At 37.0% G+C, this 19,682-nt stretch overlaps 4 protein-coding genes across 6 annotated transcripts in view; 2 read left to right on the top strand and 2 right to left on the bottom strand.

The window, feature by feature from the left end:
- unc119a1 (unc-119 lipid binding chaperone a1) overlaps positions 1-3,126 on the bottom strand; it is a 17,168-nt gene extending 14,042 nt beyond the window's left edge. For both annotated transcript variants that reach the window (XR_014534671.1, XM_083548294.1), the window contains exon 1: positions 2,673-3,126. Coding sequence is in view for 1 of the 2 variants with exons in the window: in XM_083548294.1 (XP_083404420.1) it covers positions 2,673-2,787 (115 nt within the window). In the remaining variant the exon portion in view is untranslated. The remainder of the gene's footprint in view (positions 1-2,672) is intronic.
- A 1,895-nt stretch (positions 3,127-5,021) lies between these two features.
- Positions 5,022-8,164, bottom strand: crybb1l3 (crystallin, beta B1, like 3). The gene is made up of 6 exons (XM_083548293.1): positions 8,075-8,164; positions 7,128-7,201; positions 6,898-7,016; positions 6,609-6,741; positions 5,809-5,951; positions 5,022-5,722 (listed from the first exon to the last, which is right to left on the bottom strand). Exons 2-6 carry the CDS (start codon positions 7,191-7,193, stop codon positions 5,554-5,556), a joined length of 630 nt encoding a protein of 209 aa, XP_083404419.1. The 5' UTR covers positions 7,194-7,201; positions 8,075-8,164; the 3' UTR covers positions 5,022-5,553.
- Positions 8,165-9,334: 1,170 nt separating this feature from the next.
- On the top strand, positions 9,335-11,602 carry cryba1a (crystallin, beta A1a). 2 transcript variants are annotated; one of them, XM_083548298.1, is made up of 6 exons: positions 9,335-9,403; positions 9,781-9,855; positions 9,941-10,059; positions 10,173-10,314; positions 10,467-10,609; positions 11,131-11,602. In XM_083548298.1, the coding sequence occupies exons 2-6, from the start codon at positions 9,817-9,819 to the stop codon at positions 11,276-11,278; spliced, it is 591 nt and encodes a 196-aa protein (XP_083404424.1). In that variant the 5' UTR covers positions 9,335-9,403; positions 9,781-9,816; the 3' UTR covers positions 11,279-11,602. The 2 variants fall into 2 exon arrangements, with proteins under 2 accessions (XP_083404424.1, XP_083404425.1); XM_083548299.1 differs by having other exon boundaries at positions 9,350-9,412.
- Positions 11,603-12,462: 860 nt separating this feature from the next.
- dhrs13a.3 (dehydrogenase/reductase (SDR family) member 13a, duplicate 3) lies at positions 12,463-19,008 on the top strand. The gene is made up of 5 exons (XM_083548287.1): positions 12,463-12,753; positions 12,907-13,025; positions 13,112-13,235; positions 14,488-14,814; positions 16,633-19,008. The coding sequence occupies exons 1-5, from the start codon at positions 12,627-12,629 to the stop codon at positions 16,890-16,892; spliced, it is 957 nt and encodes a 318-aa protein (XP_083404413.1). The 5' UTR covers positions 12,463-12,626; the 3' UTR covers positions 16,893-19,008.
- Positions 19,009-19,682: the final 674 nt, after the last annotated feature.

The following is a 19,682-nucleotide window of genomic DNA, read 5'->3' as shown; positions in this document are numbered from 1 at the left end:
TGAATAACTTGAGTAATTCGAAAATATAAAAGCGTCGTTTAGTCCATTGAACTACACACAGAGCGCTGTGTTTCCCCACGGACCATTATTACTGATGCACCACCCACTAAACTCTATAACTAAACAGGTAATACAGAAAACACTGCAGAGTGAAAAATGGAGGAATGGGGAGAAAAATCTAAAGGTCTTGTAGCCCATTCCAGCCTTGTGCAGGTCTACAATCTTGTCCCTGACGTCCAATGACAGATCTTTGCTCTTTCCCATAGTGGTGGAGAGGTTTGAATGGAAGAGGTTGATTCTGTGATTGTGTCTTTTATACACATAATGAGATGATATTAGGAGTTCTATTTTAAGGGACAGACCTAATCTGGGTGTGTGGGAGTCAGAATTCTTGCTGGTTGGTAGAGGAACAAATACTTATTTCACTCAATCAATTACAAAATTATTTATTTATAATATAAATGTATTTATTTTTCTGGATATATTTATTTTTTTATTCTGACTCTTTCTGTTAAAATAAACCTACCATAAAAATTCTAGACTGTTCATTTCTTTGTAAGGGGGTAAATTGACAAAATCAGCAGGGGATCAAATTATAAATTTCCCACTGTACATACAAGTTCTTTAATTAAACTTGGGCCAAAAGCCAAAGCAAACAATGAAGAAATTTATCTCTATAATCAGCAGACCAACATGATGAAACAGTCTCATATTAGAAATATAGTCTGTAATTTAAGTAATTCTTCTGATTTATATATATATTTTTTAAATAATAAAATAAATTGCATCATTCACTGCTCAGATTATTTTATGAAAAGTTCATGACCTGCTTCATTCATCTTCTAGAGCTGCTTCATCCTGGTTAGGGTTACAATAGATCTGAAGTAATCCAAGAAACAATGGGCACACTGCAGAGAAAAACCCTGGATAACACAAACATGTTTGCACATGTGCACTTATTGTAATACTGTGTTTTAGGTCTGCCCAGTTTTATTTGTGTTGTATTACAGAGCACTTTGATCCTGGAGGAATGTTGTTTCATTTTACTGTGTTCTGTACCTACTGTATATGATTGAAAGAAGAATAAAAGCCACATTACAAAACTACACACATACAGTAACTGAAGCTCAGAGCTTAACTGTGAGGTAGTAATGCAAACTGCTGATGGCAACTAATATTTAGATTTTTTTTAATGGTATACTTTTATTTTTATTCCCATTTAGAGAACATTGAAACCAGAAGCACACCGCTACCGATCTTGGGTGAGCTAGGACGTAATGTATCCTATTATACAAGGAAAAACGTAGAGTTAATTTGTTTATAACGACCAGTGTCTAAATAAATCCAACACGACCTGAACTAACACCAGAGCACCAAGAAAGTCTGTGAGTGAAAGGTAAAGTACTTGTGTATAATTAAAGATCTGTTTATGGTCTGCACTGTCTAATCAGTGGTTTTGCAGTGTCATTAGCTTTTCTGCTTCTCTGGAACAAGCCATGTGGTTTCTTCAATGCAATTGCTGTGTGGTTTCATGAGCACTTGCATGTTAAAATCTGAACCAATGCGTTATAAGAAACCACTTAGATGTCAGTTAACCTTCAATCTGCACATGCTTCAACTGAGGATTAAACAGCATTAGGTGCAATATGAGCATTTCTCAGCGCTTTAATAGCCTACTTAACACCCCGTCTTCTATGTAGGGGATTCTGACTTACTGTAACTTACTCTTATGAACTTCACTGATACACAATGTGCGCATAGTAACCCTAACCCTAGATATTTTCATCGTCATGATTTGTCTTTTCTGACTAATGGTTTCATAGCGTGGATGTGTTGCTTGGAAATGAGAATTAGAATAGGAAACCATGTTCAGTAAATTCTGCACACTGATTTCAAAAGAGCACTTTTATATACTTTAATTTTTTCTTCTACCTAAAAAACTAAATATGGGAATTGTTTAATTTAAGGTGTATATCAGGACTTACATGATTTATGTCATTTAGGGAACAAATAATCATGCAATATACATCGAATATACATCCCTCTGTAGGAAAATGAGTATTATTCATTACACTTGTGAGCCCTGGTAAACTGGTTAGGACAAATATGTGACAACTTTCATTTTATTTTTAACTAAGAACCTGAATGTTTGTTGAAGGATTTACAAGATTTATGTCATTAAGGGAAAAAAACAACCATGCAATAAAACATGCAATGTCCATCTGTTAAAGAAAGAGGATTATTCATTAGTCTGATATATTTGTGAGCCTGGGTGAACTTGGTTGGACAAATACGTGACGTAACTTCCGCCCCCCTCAAAAAAAAACGTGTGTGGATAATTTAATTTAAGATGAATATCAGGATTTACATAATTTAATTATTATTTTATTTATTGGGAGGGGGGAAATAATACAATAGACCATTTAATTTCCCTATGTAAAAATAATCAGTATTATTATTTAGCCTGATTATACTTGTGAGACCTGGTGAACTGTTTAGGGCAATTTTGTGACGTAACTTCCGGATCCCCAGTTTAAAGGCTGTTTGGAGGCAGGCGATCTGAATAGGACACACTCCTGCATGAGGATCACTTGGATTAAGGTGCCTTTACGTTCAACACCCAACACTTTAACCCCAGGTAGAAGATCAAGGGAATTTTAGTTGCCACTTACTGTCAGTAATCATTTCCAGGCCGAGCACATCGTCCGGCGTTATCACGGGCTTCTTGAGCAGCTCCTCCTCTGTGGTGACCGCCAGTCCTCCCTCGGCCCCATGCTTCACTCTCATTGCCCGACGCGTCTCCGGTTACTGCGCGTGTGTGTGAGATAGAGCGAGATGAAGCCGTATGGATCAGAATATCCGCCTGGTTCACTTCGTCGTGAATGTACCGAGGTTGCCAGATTGTGATAGAGGATTAGATTGTAATCCGGACCAAATCGAAACCTTCCGTTTCCACGAGAACAAACAAGTGTTTACAGTCTAATGCAAATACAAACAACCCAGCTCCGTGAGCTTTGTCCAATCTGGCAACACTTGTCTTTTCTAACACCAATTCCGCACACCTTCTTTCCAGCCACTCAAAGGTTATAGAGCGGATTTATCCCGCCCCAAATACTCACTGAATACAACGATTGGATGTTAGTTTTTTTAATATTGCTTTGTGATTGGACGTTATGTGGTCGGGGTGTGGAAATGAAATTTGGGTCGGTTTAAAATGATGGTGGGACTCCTATTTTCAATGCAGACAAAAACACTTGGAAATTGGACATTGTAAATATTATAACACTAAAATATGTTGCCACAGCAAATGTAAACAGCATGCTGACACCGCTTTAGTGGGCCATACCATTTATTTTGTATAATTTTCCTGAACACTTTATTGCCCTATTTATTTCCCTGAGCGATTGAAAACTGTCTGTTTGTAGTTATGAAATGGAAATTTGTATAATGTGCGTGTTATTCCAAAACAATCAGCCTGGGGCAAAAAATACATTGACTCACAATGCAAAAGAATGTGCCAGAACTTAATGAAACCAAATTTATGCTGCAAAAAATTAAATAAAAATAAATCAATAAATTGCTCATCTGTCTTCTGCAGTTCACTTCGTTGCACATGACCAAACACTAATAAAAAGGATAATTGTAAGCCACTCTTACACATCACTAATTTCTCAGTGCAGTGGTTGAAAAATTAAGCAAATGCAATCTGTTTGAGCGGTAAATTGTATACAGGAAGGAAACAGGAAGTGCTTATGCACATCTGTGCAGCTTTTTGAAGAAATGTAAACATGTGGAAGCAGGTTGCGAGTACTGGTCATACGAGACGTAACTTATTTAGCCTAATCTGAGTTGCAGTGGATCTGGAACCTATCCCAAGAACACTGGATATAAGGCAGAAATACACAGTTACTGGGATCTATTTCTCTCTAGCATAACTAATCTTATCCTGTATTTTTGGGAGGCGAGAAGAATACAGAGAAACCCAGAGAAAACCCATATGGGTGTGGGTTATCAAACCAGATCCCCTGGATACTATCCATGCTACATAATAATGCAGCTTTTACTCTTTACTGAAATAATTTTTTCAATTCATTTCCACATCTGTTAAAAACACCTACATCCACTGACCATTTTACCAGGCAAATCTACAATTACTAATGCCTGTAATCAGATATGCACAGTTTCCTATGTACTGCTGTGAACTTGTATGTGAACATTTTGGGGGTCATTTGCATTTTGATAAATGGTCCACATAAAAGTATATTTTTAGGCAATGTTGGAATGTTGGGTTGATGATGGTTATAGTACTGAAGTAACAAATGTTTTCACAGGAATTCTGTCCCTTAGTTTTTCTCAATAGTTCACCCTATACCCAACCTTCAAAATCTCCTGAAATACAAAAAGCGATTTATGTCACTTTACTCTTTTGTACAAAGTTGAACTTTTTCAACATTGGAAACTTGATTGTAAAGAAAACAGACTGCAGTGCTTTATAAAAGCAGCTGCATTTCACCCAGCGTGTGGCCGCTTCCCCATAGGAGTATAAAATGTAAAATGTCGCTGGTAGTTTAGATAAAAACGGCAAGCGTGAAAGCAGCTTTTGACAGTAAACCTTTTTTTTTTTTTTTTTTTTTTACCATCAACATTAATCTTTATCCAGTCAGTTTCTGACCACAGCAATTTTGCTGACTGGATTAGTGTATTAATGAATCTTTCTCAACCCAGCAGTGCCATTTAGTTGTTTAAAAAATCGCAGTAGCTCTGCTGTCATCATCATCACACAGTTACATCCACTATCACATTAAGAATAGCCCAACACCCAAATACTTTTCATTGATAAAATGATTTAAAAAGTTAATAGAAACATATAAGCTTCCATCAATAACTGTATATAACTTTAAATAATTACATGACCAATAAGTATAATGTTAGTTTACTTAAAGTGATTATTATATGTACACTGCAATATAAATAAAATAAAATCGAATGTGTTGTAGTAAAATGGTACTTCATTGCAATACTGAGGTCTGAGATCTTTATTTGTCTTTGTGGGAAATATAATTTCCAGATGCCAGCATCCCTGAGAGAGATATGCGGGATAGGACTACACAGTCCCCTCATCACACGAGATGATGGGTGTGTTAATCCTGTCCACACCAAAAAAGAGGAAAATGAAATCTTTATACAATTAAGCCTACTACATAAGTAGCCTATATAAGAGGCCAGAGGTTAAGTATTCCAATACCTGCTGCAAGCTGTACTTAATTCATGGTTTATAATTCAGCAGGCAGTTTCTGCTCAGTTTTTGAAAATGAATTAATAACTTGTGTTCATTAGAAAAATTGCTGAGAAAGTGGCCAATAATAAAAAGATAAATATAGTTGAATGCAACAAAAAGTCATTTTGGCCTATGTGAGCTTTAGCTTCATCACACATAATTGTAAACAGCTGAAGCCCTTCACACTGCTCTAAAGTGGTTGTGTAAATTGAGGGATAATTTTATACACCACAGAGCTTTTCTTGCAATCTGTCCATTAGTTCCTGCTGTGTCGCTTATGCAGTCATCTCGAAACAGCCTCGCCGATGTGTCTGCATGTCTCGCACTCGGCGGATTGACTGTATTTGGGGATGATTGGCTCCCCACTCATTCCAGTGCTTAAAGGGGCCACACTCAAACAGGTACTGATATCCACGATAGCCAGGGTATTGGTACCCAACCCACCTACAAAAACAACAACCAAATTATGCATTTGTGAAGACAACTTTGCTTTAAAATAATGATGTTAACTTTTAAAACAGTTGACGTACGTTCCCCCAGAGACTTGAATGCTTGCTACTCTGTCATAAAAGCCATAGGACCAAAGACTGGGGATATCCTCATCACAAACCTCCATTTTACGGCCCTCAAAGTTTGCACACTCATACAGACAGATCTTATGATCCTGGGAATCCTGTAAAGAAATAGGAACAGATTATTTCCATGCATGTTGATGGTAGATTATCTAGGAGTTAAAAAGGTAGTTTGTTTCTAAAGTGTATGTTTCTGAAGATATCATTATATGTGAAAAGATTGATAAAGAAATTTATATATAGACTCACTTTAACAGAAAAAAAACATTATTGTTTAAAACATTAAATAGTTTCTGATTGACTGATCTCTAGCTTCTATAGATCCAAAAATAAACTAGGCTGATCTCAATCCAAATCTAAAAACATTATTAATTGTACCACTAGATTATTTGCCGGGATAATCAATTTTACAAACTTCTTTAGGGTACTTGATATCTGCTGGCCAAAGGAAAAGTCTTATAGGCTGAAAATATGTTATAAAGCATGTTACATTTACAACGTTATGCAGACTTTAATCCTTCTAGCCTAAAACAATAATCAGTCTAGGTTTTTTTATTCTATTACAAAAGAGAGAGATTAGCATCTTAAAACCAGTAAAAAAAAAACAAAAAAAAAACAACTAAACTCTAATGTGAAAAAAAAAGCAACATTGACTGCATCCCCAAAGGTTTAAAAGTTATTTATGATACCACACTAATGACCATGTGTATATAAATATTCAAATGATCTTGGCATTTAATTTCTCCTAATCCACCCACCATGCGGACTGGCCTGAGGGACATGAGATGATCACAGCGGTAGCTATTGGACCAGGTGTCCCAGCGAGGATACTCTCCCTTTTCCAACATGAACATCTCGCCACACATGTTCTGCTGTTCGTAGCCCACCCACCTAAAAGCAAGGAAGAATACACTGCCTATGCACATGCATACAATACAATATTTATAGTGCTGTTATGAAATATATCAAATCAAAGTGTATCATTAAATGCTTGGCCTACAGTTCAGTGCAACATTCTGTATGCAAATGGTTCAGCTGCAGACTTACGGGCCACACTCCACTCTGATGGAGCGCACACGATCAAAGCCCTTATCACAGATATTGCGACACTCGCCGTTCAATTCCATCACGCGACCTTGGAAATTCTCACACTCGAACAAAAAGATCTGTTTATAAATATGATGATAATAACAATGATCAGAATTTTCAGGTTACATTATTATTAAAAAAAGTAATTAAACAAATGTACTGGCATTAACTGAAAACTATTGTCTTACCCGGTATGTGTGCATCCCCATGGCAGAACGGCTTCCAACACTCCCCTGCACAGCAGTATGAGACATGGCTGAAGCTGCATACACACAAAGAAGAGGTTCAAATATAAATACAGACGCACTCTGATCATTTTGTCACCACGATAAAAAAGAGAGGACAACATTGTTTTGTTGTATTGTTACAGACAATACAAATGTGTACAAACAGTGATCACAGTCATTTAACTACTTGAAAGCTAGTCAGTTAAGTTGAAGTTCTCAATTAGTCACGTGGCACACAGAGTTTTGGGGTAATGCATCTATAAATTGGCTTCACTTAAATTGAAAGAACAAAACTATACAACAGAATAGTGTTAATTTCACTGTTACTGTATAATCATATCCACTACTTCAATCTAATTTCTCAACCTTGGTTTAAACTCCATATAATGTGTCATGATGATAAAACATACAAAACTTATCATATACACTTAGTAAAGTGAAAAAATCATGTAATATAAATCATCATTAAATTTTTAAAACTGTGTTCAGAATCTTACCTAAATTCATTAGATTGTCTATGTTCTAGTGAACTGAAATGTTGATTGATGTTGAAGCTAAATTAGTTTTTATACAAAAATATGGATAATTTTCTTACGATTCCAATTCTTTTCCTTTTTTTTGTGTCTTCACAGTTCAAAAATATTCAAATCCTAATACTCAAGGCAAAGACACATTTAAGTATTTTTAAAAATGTGTCTGGTTTGCATGAATATAGAAAAGGTCCAATGCAAACATAATTGCAAGAATATCTACACTCAATCCCTCTTTCCGAAAATGATTCTAGCTTTTTCAATTCTACAGTTGGAACCTTAAATTATATGGCATTATTTGGGTTTCCCATTAGGAGGGATCTGATTTACCACATTAAAGTTATCCTTTTAATAATCCATTTTCCCCCTGGATCTCACCAAATCTCTGCAGTCAAGAAGAGAGCGATGGAATGTAAGAGAGGTGCCGGCAGAGGAAAAGATGGCAAGGCCCAAATGAAGCTCTGGTTCCAGCCACAGGAAGGGTTATATATACAAATACACCCTAGTAATGGTACTGTGTGGCAAGCCTCCATGCCATTGGATAAAAGAGTTGGCTTTTAGTAATTGACCTTGCTGACTCTGTTTGATGCTTTGTTCAAGGACTCAGCTGGACACAGTCAGCAAAAAGATGGCCCACACCATAATTCCCACCCCCTCTATCTATCCCTTTATTCCTCTCTCTCTGTCTCTCTCTCTCTGTCTCTCTCTCTCTGTCTCTCTCTCTCTCTCTCTCTCTCTCTCTCTCTCTCTCTCTCTCTCTCTCTCTGTCTTTCTCTCTCTGCTTCTTTTTGTGTAGGATTAAGTGTAATGTGCTGACTTTAGTCGGGTAGTCTTAGCCCACTCACTGGTTTAAATATTATTATATGTATTGTTGAAATGTTTTTTTTTTTCTTTTTTTTTTTTTCTATGGCCTTTCAAAGACTGTGCAAATCAAATGATTTCACAAGGGTCATCTACAATCTCATTTAACTGTGATTCATTTCTATATATAAAACACAATTTGTGCCAAAATGAATGCATTTGGAAAATTCACAGTAAGCACATTCTACTAAAACACATGAACACGTTTAACAAGATACCCCACATTTTTGTACATAGAAATCCTCCTCATGCGCCCCTCTAGCCTTGCCCAACAGAATGTTTTGCATAAAATCAAAAGAGTGGGCAGGACACAGATGTTGAATAGGTGGACATGTAAAGGCTTATGTGTGTGTATGTGTGTGTGTCTGTACATTTATGTGTGGGCGGGAGCAGGAGGTCATTTGAAGTGCTGCATGTCTGCGAGTTGAGAGTGATGAACAGATTCTCGTTGAATGCTTATTGTTTGTAATAATTCTGGACCTGGAAATGATTTTTGAACTTCAGGTGAAATTGTGGTAAAGTTCATAACAGTTTTAGAATGACCTCAAACTTCGATAGACTCCCCTAGTGCAGATGTGGGCATTTCCCCTGACAAACACTGTCATGTGTAAAACTATGCATGTAAGCAATTGGCCTGGCAGGCATCGGGCACGGTGCCTCCTGGCAGCCGGTAATATGGACCGTGTAAAGCCAGTGGCTCAGGTGCGAACAATGAGACCTGAAGCAAAGTGCTGACCGTTGGTTGGCTTGTGGCCTAGCTTTCCTTTCAGCCAAGCCATGTATAAATAGATCCCAGTTTGAGGCGAGGATGCTGTTGAGTGGAGCCTCTTGACAGCAATTTATAAGGTAGGTCAGGTAAGCTGTGCTCTTACCTCTCAGCCCTTTTAGCTGCTTGTGTCATTTTCTGTCTGCCTTGTCTTCAAAATGGCCCAAAACAAACACAGCATGCATGCATCTTTGCACAACCACACACTTAACATTGCACGCTCACCAATCAACAAATCTCATGCAAATGACCAGAACTTCAAAACCGCACATCAACAAACTTCCTGTCTCAGTGTTAATAATATCTTGATTTTGCTAGTCAACGAAGATCACTAAAGATATGTTGTTCTATGCATGTTTCTTTAACCTTATTGCATATGTGTATGTGTGTGTGTGTGTGTGTGTGTGTGTGTGTGTGTGTGTGTGTGTGTGTGTGTCTATGTATGAGTGTTCCTCAGGCCACTCTCAATCTCAGCATTGCGATATTTGTAAGCATGACTCAGATTAATCCAGCACCAGTAGGACCATGGAAGGTAAATGTGTAGAACTCTGTTAATTCGAATGCACTGAATGAAAAACAGACTTTACATTTTTTCATCATCTGTTCCACATGTCCAGATCACAGTTTATGACCAGGAGAACTTCCAGGGCAAACACATGGACTTCACTTCTTCCTGCAAGAACATCATGGAGTGTGGAATTGACAACGTACGCTCAGTGAAGGTGGAGTGTGGAGCGTAAGTCTCAGTCGTGTTACCCTGGCTGAGTGGAAAATAAAAGATATTGCTTTATAATAAGGCTATAATTTTAGTGATTTCTGAAGTTCTTGAGTATGTGTGTGATTGAGCAGCTGGGTAGGTTATGAGCACTCCACTTACTGTGGGCAACAGTTCATCCTGGAGAGAGGAGACTACCCTCGCTGGGAAGCATGGAGTGGCAGCAATGCCTACCATATTGAGAGACTGATGTCTTTCCGCCCAATCTGCTGTGCTGTGAGATTTCCCATTTCTATAAAAAAAAAAAACTGATTTATTGTTTATCATACATGTTATTAGTTCCATAGTGTGTATGTAAGTAGAATGCCACACTACATGTGTTGAATTGCATGCACAAAAAACACAAACATCTATGCTGATATTTGCAGAACCATAAGGAGTCAAAGATCCTAGTCTTTGAGCGGGAGAATTTCATTGGCCGCCAATGGGAGATGAATGATGACTATCCCTCTCTGCAGGCCATGGGCTGGCCCAATAACGAGATTGGAGCCATGCAGGTCCAAAGCGGAGCGTATGTATTATTCTCTTTTATTCTGTCTTATTCACTGGTTTTCTCTTTCACTATATCCTATTTTATATAAAATAATCGACACATTAAAGTGCAAATGTTTTATAACAAAAACAAATAATGGCATTTACAGCAATATAATCGCTGTAAGAAAATTTGTATGGTTGAATGTTTTATTTTTAGCACAAATAAATGGTAAAATACTACATGTTAAGCTAGTATTTGTGGGGGAAAAAGCACAATATCTTTACAAAGTCTGTTACAAATGTAAGTTATTATGTAATAACTATATCAATTCTCTCTGATATCAGTTATTGGTTTCTTTTAGTTGTAATGATATTAAATATACTTAAATATTTATTTATCATTCACATAATTAATATTTTCTGTTTTAATATTCTCTTTTAAAAATAACTTCTAATTTGGACCTAGTTTGATCTATTCCGGGAAAACCCGTCTGTCTTTAGTTCGGGAATCAGAAAATCAGCATACCAATCTACCTCACTGTTCTCATCTTATTTCAGCTGGGTTTGCTACCAGTATCCTGGCTACCGTGGCTACCAATATATCTTGGAATCTGATCGCCATGGAGGCGAGTATAAACACTATAGGGAGTGGGGATCCCATGCTCAAACCTTTCAGATTCAATCCCTTCGCCGAGTCCAGCAGTGAGGATTGCAGTTTTCCAAGCCCTTTTGCCCCCTCCCATGTCCACAACCTCTTAACTTAAGCTCATCTTCCCCTCCGTCTCATATTCATCTACTACCTTCTCTTTTCCTCTGCCCTTCCATTCCTGCTGAGACCAACATGATATGGCACAGGCTTGAAATCTGGTGCTACATGCAAAATTGATAAGAATGGTTTATATTTTTTTTCAATCACTATTGCCATTAAAAAAAGAGATGGCAGTGACAGATCACCAGTATGCAGAAGCTGTGAATGAATTGTCACAATGTGATCAGTGCTAAAGTGATCAATAAAAGCTTAAAGATATCATACACTGACTATGTTTGTACTCACTCCAAAAGGGTGAAATGAACTGACCTGAAGATTGCTTAATAAGATTTGTTATATTTGATAAAAAATGTAAACTGGATTTAAAAAATTAAAAAATCTGTAAAATAGCTAATGAATTTTTAAGCATAAGAATTTTGATATTCTTAAATGTAAAATAATGGCATAATGAAAATTTTTAAATATACCAATAAAACCCATTCTCATCTTTATCATCATCGTCATCAGCATCACATTATTATCATTATCACTATCACTGCTGATGCATTACAAATAATGCATTAATTGTTGCAGTACTTGAAAATGTTTGTAAAATACATTCAGATACAAATAAAAAAACTGTGGTTTTGTTTAATAAATGTATCTTTAGATAAAATTGCTAGTCTGCTAAAAAAAAACCCAGCTTCACCTGAAGTACAGAAACAGGCCCAGGGGGGTCCACAATCTTCATCAGTTTGTCCCACAATGGGGAATATTATTTAAACTGAAATGTACAAATTGGTCAGTATTTTTGTTTATATTAAAGAAAATGCCTGGGGTTTAGCAACTTGAGCATCTAGGGCTGTATATTTCCAGCCGCTTAATCATATAAAATAGTTAAATTGTTCAGCGTGAACTGTTTACGTTGTCTTCGATGTGTAAACACTGATGTGCTAGTTTAGGAACACGTACAACACATGTTTACTAAAACAACCTTAGTATAATGAAAAATGAATAAAGATGCAGTTTGTAATAAACAATTTGAGTCACTACAATAAAAGAAAAAGACAGTGAAATGACAGTGGGGGGAAAAAAAACAACAGCTCGAGCGCCACTTAGTGGCACAACAATAAGGCTGTAGCAAAGAGACCCGGAAGTAAGAAGATGACGTCATTGAATGCGCGTACGCTACGACGCTACGGTGTTTCGACCCACCGACGTGAGGTTTAGACTTGGTTTATTTGAGTTTGATTTATTTGCTTGTTTTTTATTTCATAAGCCGGGAAAAAAAGTATAGAGCAGAATAATGGCTGCTGTGTTGTTGATAATAACAGCTGCATTTGCCGGATATATACTTCTTTATTACAACATGTGTAGAGGATCCAGGTGCAGAAGTACAGCAATGTTAAAAGGAAAGACTGCTGTAGTCACTGGTGAGTTATAAACTGACTGCTTTCACTATTTACACTAATGCTGTTTACTGTTTACTCCTGCAACATATCCTAATGGACTGTAATTCTGGATGCAAACTGTAGATATTTGCATACCTCAGTAAGCATGTCTTGATGAACTTCTCTCTTCTCCAGGTGCCAACACTGGCATTGGAAAGGAAACTGCCCTGGATTTAGCCAAACGAGGGGCCAGGGTTATTCTTGCCTGCCGAAGCCAGGAAAAAGGCGAGGCGGCTGCTTTTGACATCCGAAGGGTAAAAGTCATTACCTTGTGTCTTGTGCTTTTAGTAGTGTGATGTGCAATGCAGTTTAGTTTATAGTTGATTCTGTGTTTTTGTAGGAAAGTGGAAACCCAGCTGTTCTGTTCATGCATCTGGATTTGGCCAGTCTTAAGTCCGTGCGTGATTTTGCTGAGACATTACTCAAGACTGAGCCCAGACTGGACCTGCTCGTCAACAATGCAGGTGACCTTTAGTAACCCTGTCGGTTATGGGGATGCCAAAGGGGATCCAAACACTGGCTAGACCTACAGCTAGGTTGAATCGTACATGCCGATTAATCAACCGATAGTTTTTAAAAATTGATACTGAAATAATAAACAAAAATAAACAAAACACTCCATGTAAAATAGTACTGAACCTAATTGCAAAAATCAGGCTGCTATAAATGGACATTCTGTGCAACCCAGATGAGGATGGGTTCCCTCTTGAGTCTGGTTCCTCTCATGGTTTCTTCCCTATACCATCTCGGGGAGTTTTTCCTTGCCACAGTCGCCACCGGCTTGCTCATCAGGGACAAACTTGCACTTATAAAGAACATATTCACTTTTAATCACCACATTATCTGTGTAAAGCTGCTTTGAGACAATGTTTATTGTTAAAAGAGCTAAACAGATAAAAATGAATTGAATTGAATTGAAAAATCAAAACATTTTCAAGTACTGAATTACGAAAATGTGCAAAATGAAATAAACTTGACTATATTAATAATATTAATAAATATAGCTATATAAAACTAAATGATACATTATGATGAACAAATATATTATATACTCTCTGTATACCGTGCTCTCCTGTGCAGTTTAGTGTAAAAACAAACAGAACATCCCGTTAGTAATTCGCTTCTAGATACCGCTCTAGAATAAAATGATCGGTATGAACTTTTTGCCAACAGTTCCAGCAATCAATTATCGGTGGCAATTAATCTGCAAAACTGATGAATCAGTCGACCTCTACTTTGCGCTGGGTGCTCACAGCTCCAGGATCCATGGTTTGATCGTGAGCTCTGGATTACAGTTTGCCTGTTTTTTTCATTGTTGATGTTCGTTTCCTCCCACTAAATTGCCCCTAAGTATTGTTTGTGTGTGTGTGTGTGTGTGTGTGTGTGTGTGTGTGTGTGTGTGTGTGTGTGTGTGCATGGTAACCTTCAATGAATTGGGCTTTTCTTTTCACTATATTGCTCTTAGTTATTCGTGTGTGTCTTTGTGTGTTCATGGTAAACTGTTATGGACTGGGGTTTGCCTCACAATTGGCAACAAAACTGACAAGACTCTGATCAGGATAAAGCAGTTACTACTGATTCTCTCTCTGCAACTTCATATCATTGGAAAACATTATATCGTTCATTTGGAAAATATAATTTTGTTGTATGAGCAAAGTAATGTCTTTCTTGGCTTGTGTAATTTAATATATTTTTTTTACATTTTTTTATTCGAAGGACTGATGGTAGCAGGCAGAACTGAAGATGGCTTTGGCATGGTGTTTGGGGTGAATCACCTGGGTCACTTTCTTCTCACTTTGCTTCTGCTGGATCTGCTGAAGTCATCTGGGCAAAGTCGAATCGTCAATGTGTCCTCAGGGCTGCATCGCCTGGGCTCTGTGGACTTCAGCACTCTCAGCACACACAAGGATTTGGTGACAGGACAGTCACTGTGGCACTGCTTCATGGCCTACTGCCATAGCAAACTCTGTAATGTGCTGTTTACCCGAGAACTGGCCAACCGTCTAGAGGGGAGCACTGTGACCTGCTATAGCCTGCATCCTGGTGAGTGATCAAATCAGTTATAACATTCTCTTTTTTTTTGTGGTTGTATATTTCAGTGTTAGCATTTAATTATTTATATGAAAATATGATAATCAGGTCCGTGTCTTGTTTTCTGGTGCAAAATAAAGATGGGCTATTGTTCTTCTCATCACTAACCAGTTGCAGATGTTTCAAAACTAGTTATTTTAGTTAATTTGCAGGTTTGTTCACCCCAAATTTTTTTTTAAAGATTTTTGGGAAAATATATTATTTTTGAATTGTTTCGCACATTACCCGAAGTGTTCGCTTGCTTATTTATTTATTTATTGTTTGTTTGTTACATTTATGGTCATTGCTTGGTAGTGTATCTGGGAGTAGTTGTGCGAATTAGCTCATTCTCAGTTACTGTTATCTATTCTTGGGTAGGTTTATTAAAAATGGAGGTCAGATTCATTGATGGAGATAATGGTAGATAATGGACTTATAATTAAATGTTCATTAAAATCCAAAGCACCACCAAACAACCACTGCTGGGCCCTTGGGCAAGGCCCTTAACCCTCAACTGCTGAAGTTGTATAATTGAAAATTGTAAGTCTTCTGGGTTCTCTGGTGTCATCCCATCTTAAAACATGTCAGTAGATGGATTGACGACTTTACATTACCCCTTGCTGTGAATGTGTGTGTGTGTGTGTGTGTGTGTGTGTGTGTTTTTGTATGCAGTGGCGGCTCGTGCATTTGGTACCTGGGCCTTCAGTGGGGACTTACCTGACTGAATCCACCTCTTAATACCACCACTATTACGTCGCAATTATAGAAACCATCAATACTATACAAAAACACGCAATATAACAATGTGTGGACTTACAGAGAGAGAGAGAGGCATATCACATATGGAGGGTACATACTAAAGCAAGAAACCCAGTTAAGACAACTCCAAACCTCTACACTACAAACGCATTTGTGCCACCTACATCATCTGGAGCAGTTCAGAATCAATATTTGTCTAATAACATGACAAAAACATAAAGATTTAAATAAAATACAACCTACTCACCGGAGATGCGGATGTATTATGTGTGCAGCTCGCTACAGACGTGAACTTGGCTGTACCAGTTTCCTTCTGATCAACCAATCAGAGGATGGAAAAATACAGACGCTATTCTGGGCCAGCTAGCTGCCCTGTGAGGCGAATATAAAATCTGATTGGTTAAAGAAACAGAGCTATTTCTTAAGGAGACTATGGTAAAAGGGCCAGCAGTACAGACTTTAAAGGCCCTGTGCAGATTAGACTGACATGGCAGCACATAGAGGCGGAAATCTGATTTGAGAAAAAAATCTAACATACACATACTGGAAGCAGTGCAGCCAAGAGAAAATGCTACAAAATGAAGAGAATAAACTATTGGGAATAAATTAATACAATTTTATGGAACAAATATTAGAATTTAGGTTGTAAATGTAGGTCAGCGCTTCTGATAGTGTTTAGGCCAGCAGAGAACGCTTTGCTGGCCCTGACCGCCCGCCACTGTGTGTATGTCTGCCCATAGTGGTCTTTAAAAGATTTGGACTTTGTTCAGAATATATATTCCAGGCTACCTTGATTCACAAAAAAATGCATAAACTGTTTTGGTGATCAGGAAATAATAATAATAAAAAAAAATGTTAATAATGGAAAATAACTGCAACACAAAAAAACCTCACAACCTGAGCCAAAGGTATTTTATATTTCTGGCATGCTTTTGAGTGAGATTTGTCATGTAATCAAATGTTAAGTCCACTTATGAGGTGTTCAGCTTCAGGTTCACCACAAATATTCTCTCCATGTGTCTTTCCTTTTAGGAGTAGTAGCTACAGAATTGGGCCGCAATCTGAATTTTTGGATGAAGTTGCCGCATCTAATCTTTTCCAAGCTTTTCTGTCTGACTCCAGAAGGTGGAGCTCAGACCACTCTGCACTGTGCTCTCCAAGAGGGCTTGGAGCCTCTGAGTGGCCGATACTTCTCCTCTTGTGCCCTACACAAAGTCAGTAACATGGCTCGAGACGATGGTCTGGCCAAAAAGCTGTGGGAAGTAAGCGAGAGGATGTGCGGCCTGTCTTGAGAGAGAGGTATGAGGGTCAAAGAAGGACTTCAGGAGAGAAAAACGACACCAAATTCCTTGCTAATAACAGTTTACTTAATAAGCGCCGGGTGCCTAGTGACAATGTGGCGATGTTGGATTACAATGTCCTTTTGATATTAAACTGACTGTGTTTAGTTTAAGCAAGTGAGTCTGAGTTAAAGCTTATCACTCTTAAATTCCAGTTATTATAGTGTAAAATATTCCTGCTATTGCAATATCTTGTAATCTGTGACTAAAAGAAATTCTTAATATTGCTACTTATCATATTGTAGAATATATTAACTTTCTTTAAAAATAAACATTAATGATGAACAGTTACTAGCATGATAAAGCTGTGCCAGGATATGTGCACTATATAAACAAAAGACTGGCCACCTGACTATATGATTCATATTTGCTTTTTAAACATTCCGTCTCACATTTAGAGGTGTTGCAGTTATAATACTTTTCACTCTTCTGGGAAGATGTTCCACTAGAAACTAGAGTGTGGTTTTGGAGACTGTTCTCATTCGGCCACATGAACATTAATAAAGTCAGTTACTGATGTAGTGGCATTGTCATGCTAGAACAAGTTTAAGTTTCCTAGTTCAGCTAACAGAGAATTTTTGTGCTACTGGATTCAGAGACATCATATACATATTTGGGGAGAAACCACATATGGTATGTGTATAGTCAGTTACAGTACATGTAAAAGTCGAAGTCAGATGTCCCAATGCTTTTTTTCATATTGTATGTACATACTATATATATGTATTAGGGCTGTCAAAATTAACACATTAATAACACGTTAACGCAAATTCATTTTTAACGGCACTAAGTTAATTAATGCATAAATGAGTAGATTAACGCAGCATGCAGTTCTGTTTGATTATTTTTTATTAAAAATTTAAATGAATAAATATAAAAGAGGTGAAATTGAAACCTTTAACGCAACACACATTTATTAATGACATCCTTTCTATAAAAAAAAAATAAAAAAAATTCTTCACTGAAAAATAATTTGAAATCACTAAACATTTGTTTTTTTGATGCACCAAGTCTCAAATCAAGCACCAGAATCCGACATTATGCACAGATCCAGCAATTGTAACCCTCCCTTTGGAAACATAGCAAAAGTTTTGTTCGGTGTTCTGATGATTAACGTAATCATAAAACACCATAATTACTTTAAAACATTTACAAAAGAATTTTAACGAGCTGCCTGTTATCTGAAAATGTAAACTTGACAGACTTGTCTGTTTAAGCAACTGGCTCAGTGAAAAGAAAGGGAAGTAATGGGAACCTGGCATTTCTATGTTCTGTTTTCTTGTGTCTAATAGATATTAACAAGTTTTTTTTAAAAACATCTATGACCTATGAAACATGTCTAGTTTTCATGCTCTATATTGAGTCTGTCATGTTTGTCCATGCCCATGTTGATTAGAGTATTTAAAACTTGAAAAGCATTAATTTAAGGTACATTTAAACAGATGAAAATGTGCAAGATAAGTTGCGATCAATCATGAGTTAACTCATGACAATCATTTGATTAATAGAAATTAAATATCTTAATAGATTGACAGCCCTAATGTGCCCTAATATCTATCTATCTATCTATCTATCTATCTATCTATCTATCTATCTATCTATCTATCTATCTATCTATCTATCTATCTATCTGTCTGTCTGTCTGTCTGTCTGTCTGTCTGTCTGTCTGTCTGTCTGTCTGTCTGTCTGTCTGTCTGTCAACTTTAGGTTATCCAGTCAGTCAATGGCAGCAGCACAGTGCATCAAATCATGCAGATACATGTTTTATATTAATGTTTAAATATGATGACAACTTATAGTTGCATGGATGTAGATAAATAAGCTAATTTGAGTATTTCAGAAAATGATGTCACAGAGATAATTTTTCTCTATTCCTATGTTTGAATTGAAAATGACCTAAAGCTGAAACTGTATGTACATAATAATTGTATGTATTTTGTACTGCTGCCGTGTTGGTGGCTGGCTGGATAACTGCATAAATGTGCAGGTGTAAATTTGTTCCTATTAAAGACACCCGTAAGTGTCTAATCAGTTAATTATTAAAGTAAATACAGCTCAGTGAAACAAATATTTATTACTATATCATTTCATGTATCAAAATATTTGTTTTATGTCTACATATATTATATTTATATTATAGATATATATGATATATATCTATTATATTTCTCACAGTATTCCTATTCCAATCAATGGCAGATGCATTGTACTGGGAGATTGCTGGTGCTGTATCTGTTTAGTAATTTCCCACTAGGTGGCAGTAGCGTGCCACCGAAACTCCCATTCTTTATAAGCATAAGCGTGAGGGCAACATAACCCTAACTAAAAAGACATCTGTCAAGATGACAACCATCGGGATACAAAATCACATTGAGAACCCAAAATCATTTCCTGTAATGTTAGAAGTGTGTTTAGCGCTACATCAGTTATTATTGTAATACGTTTTCATGACTTCATCTGCTGTCCTACCTTCCTTTACTGAGAGGACACCATGACTAGACCTTAGTCTTTTAAGTCTAAAAAAAACATTTTAAGCACTTATGTAGACATACAAGGTGTGTCGTAATGATTAGCTTTTATTAGGCATTACGCCCAGGTGTTCATAGTGTGATGGAGATCGTTAGAGATGGAGAGAGACAAGACTCAAGGTTGCCTGGAGGTCGATAAGAGTGAAGGTGTATGGAGTGAAAGGCATTTCTCATGCTTGTGCTTGTTGTATGAATAGGCTTTTGTTTATAGAAG

Source organism: Silurus aristotelis (genome assembly GCF_946808225.1).
Source record: "Silurus aristotelis genome assembly, chromosome: 8".
Classification (NCBI taxonomy): Eukaryota; Metazoa; Chordata; class Actinopteri; order Siluriformes; family Siluridae; genus Silurus; species Silurus aristotelis.
The sequence above is the reverse complement of the archived record's forward strand: the minus strand, read 5'-3'. Positions and strand labels throughout refer to the sequence as shown.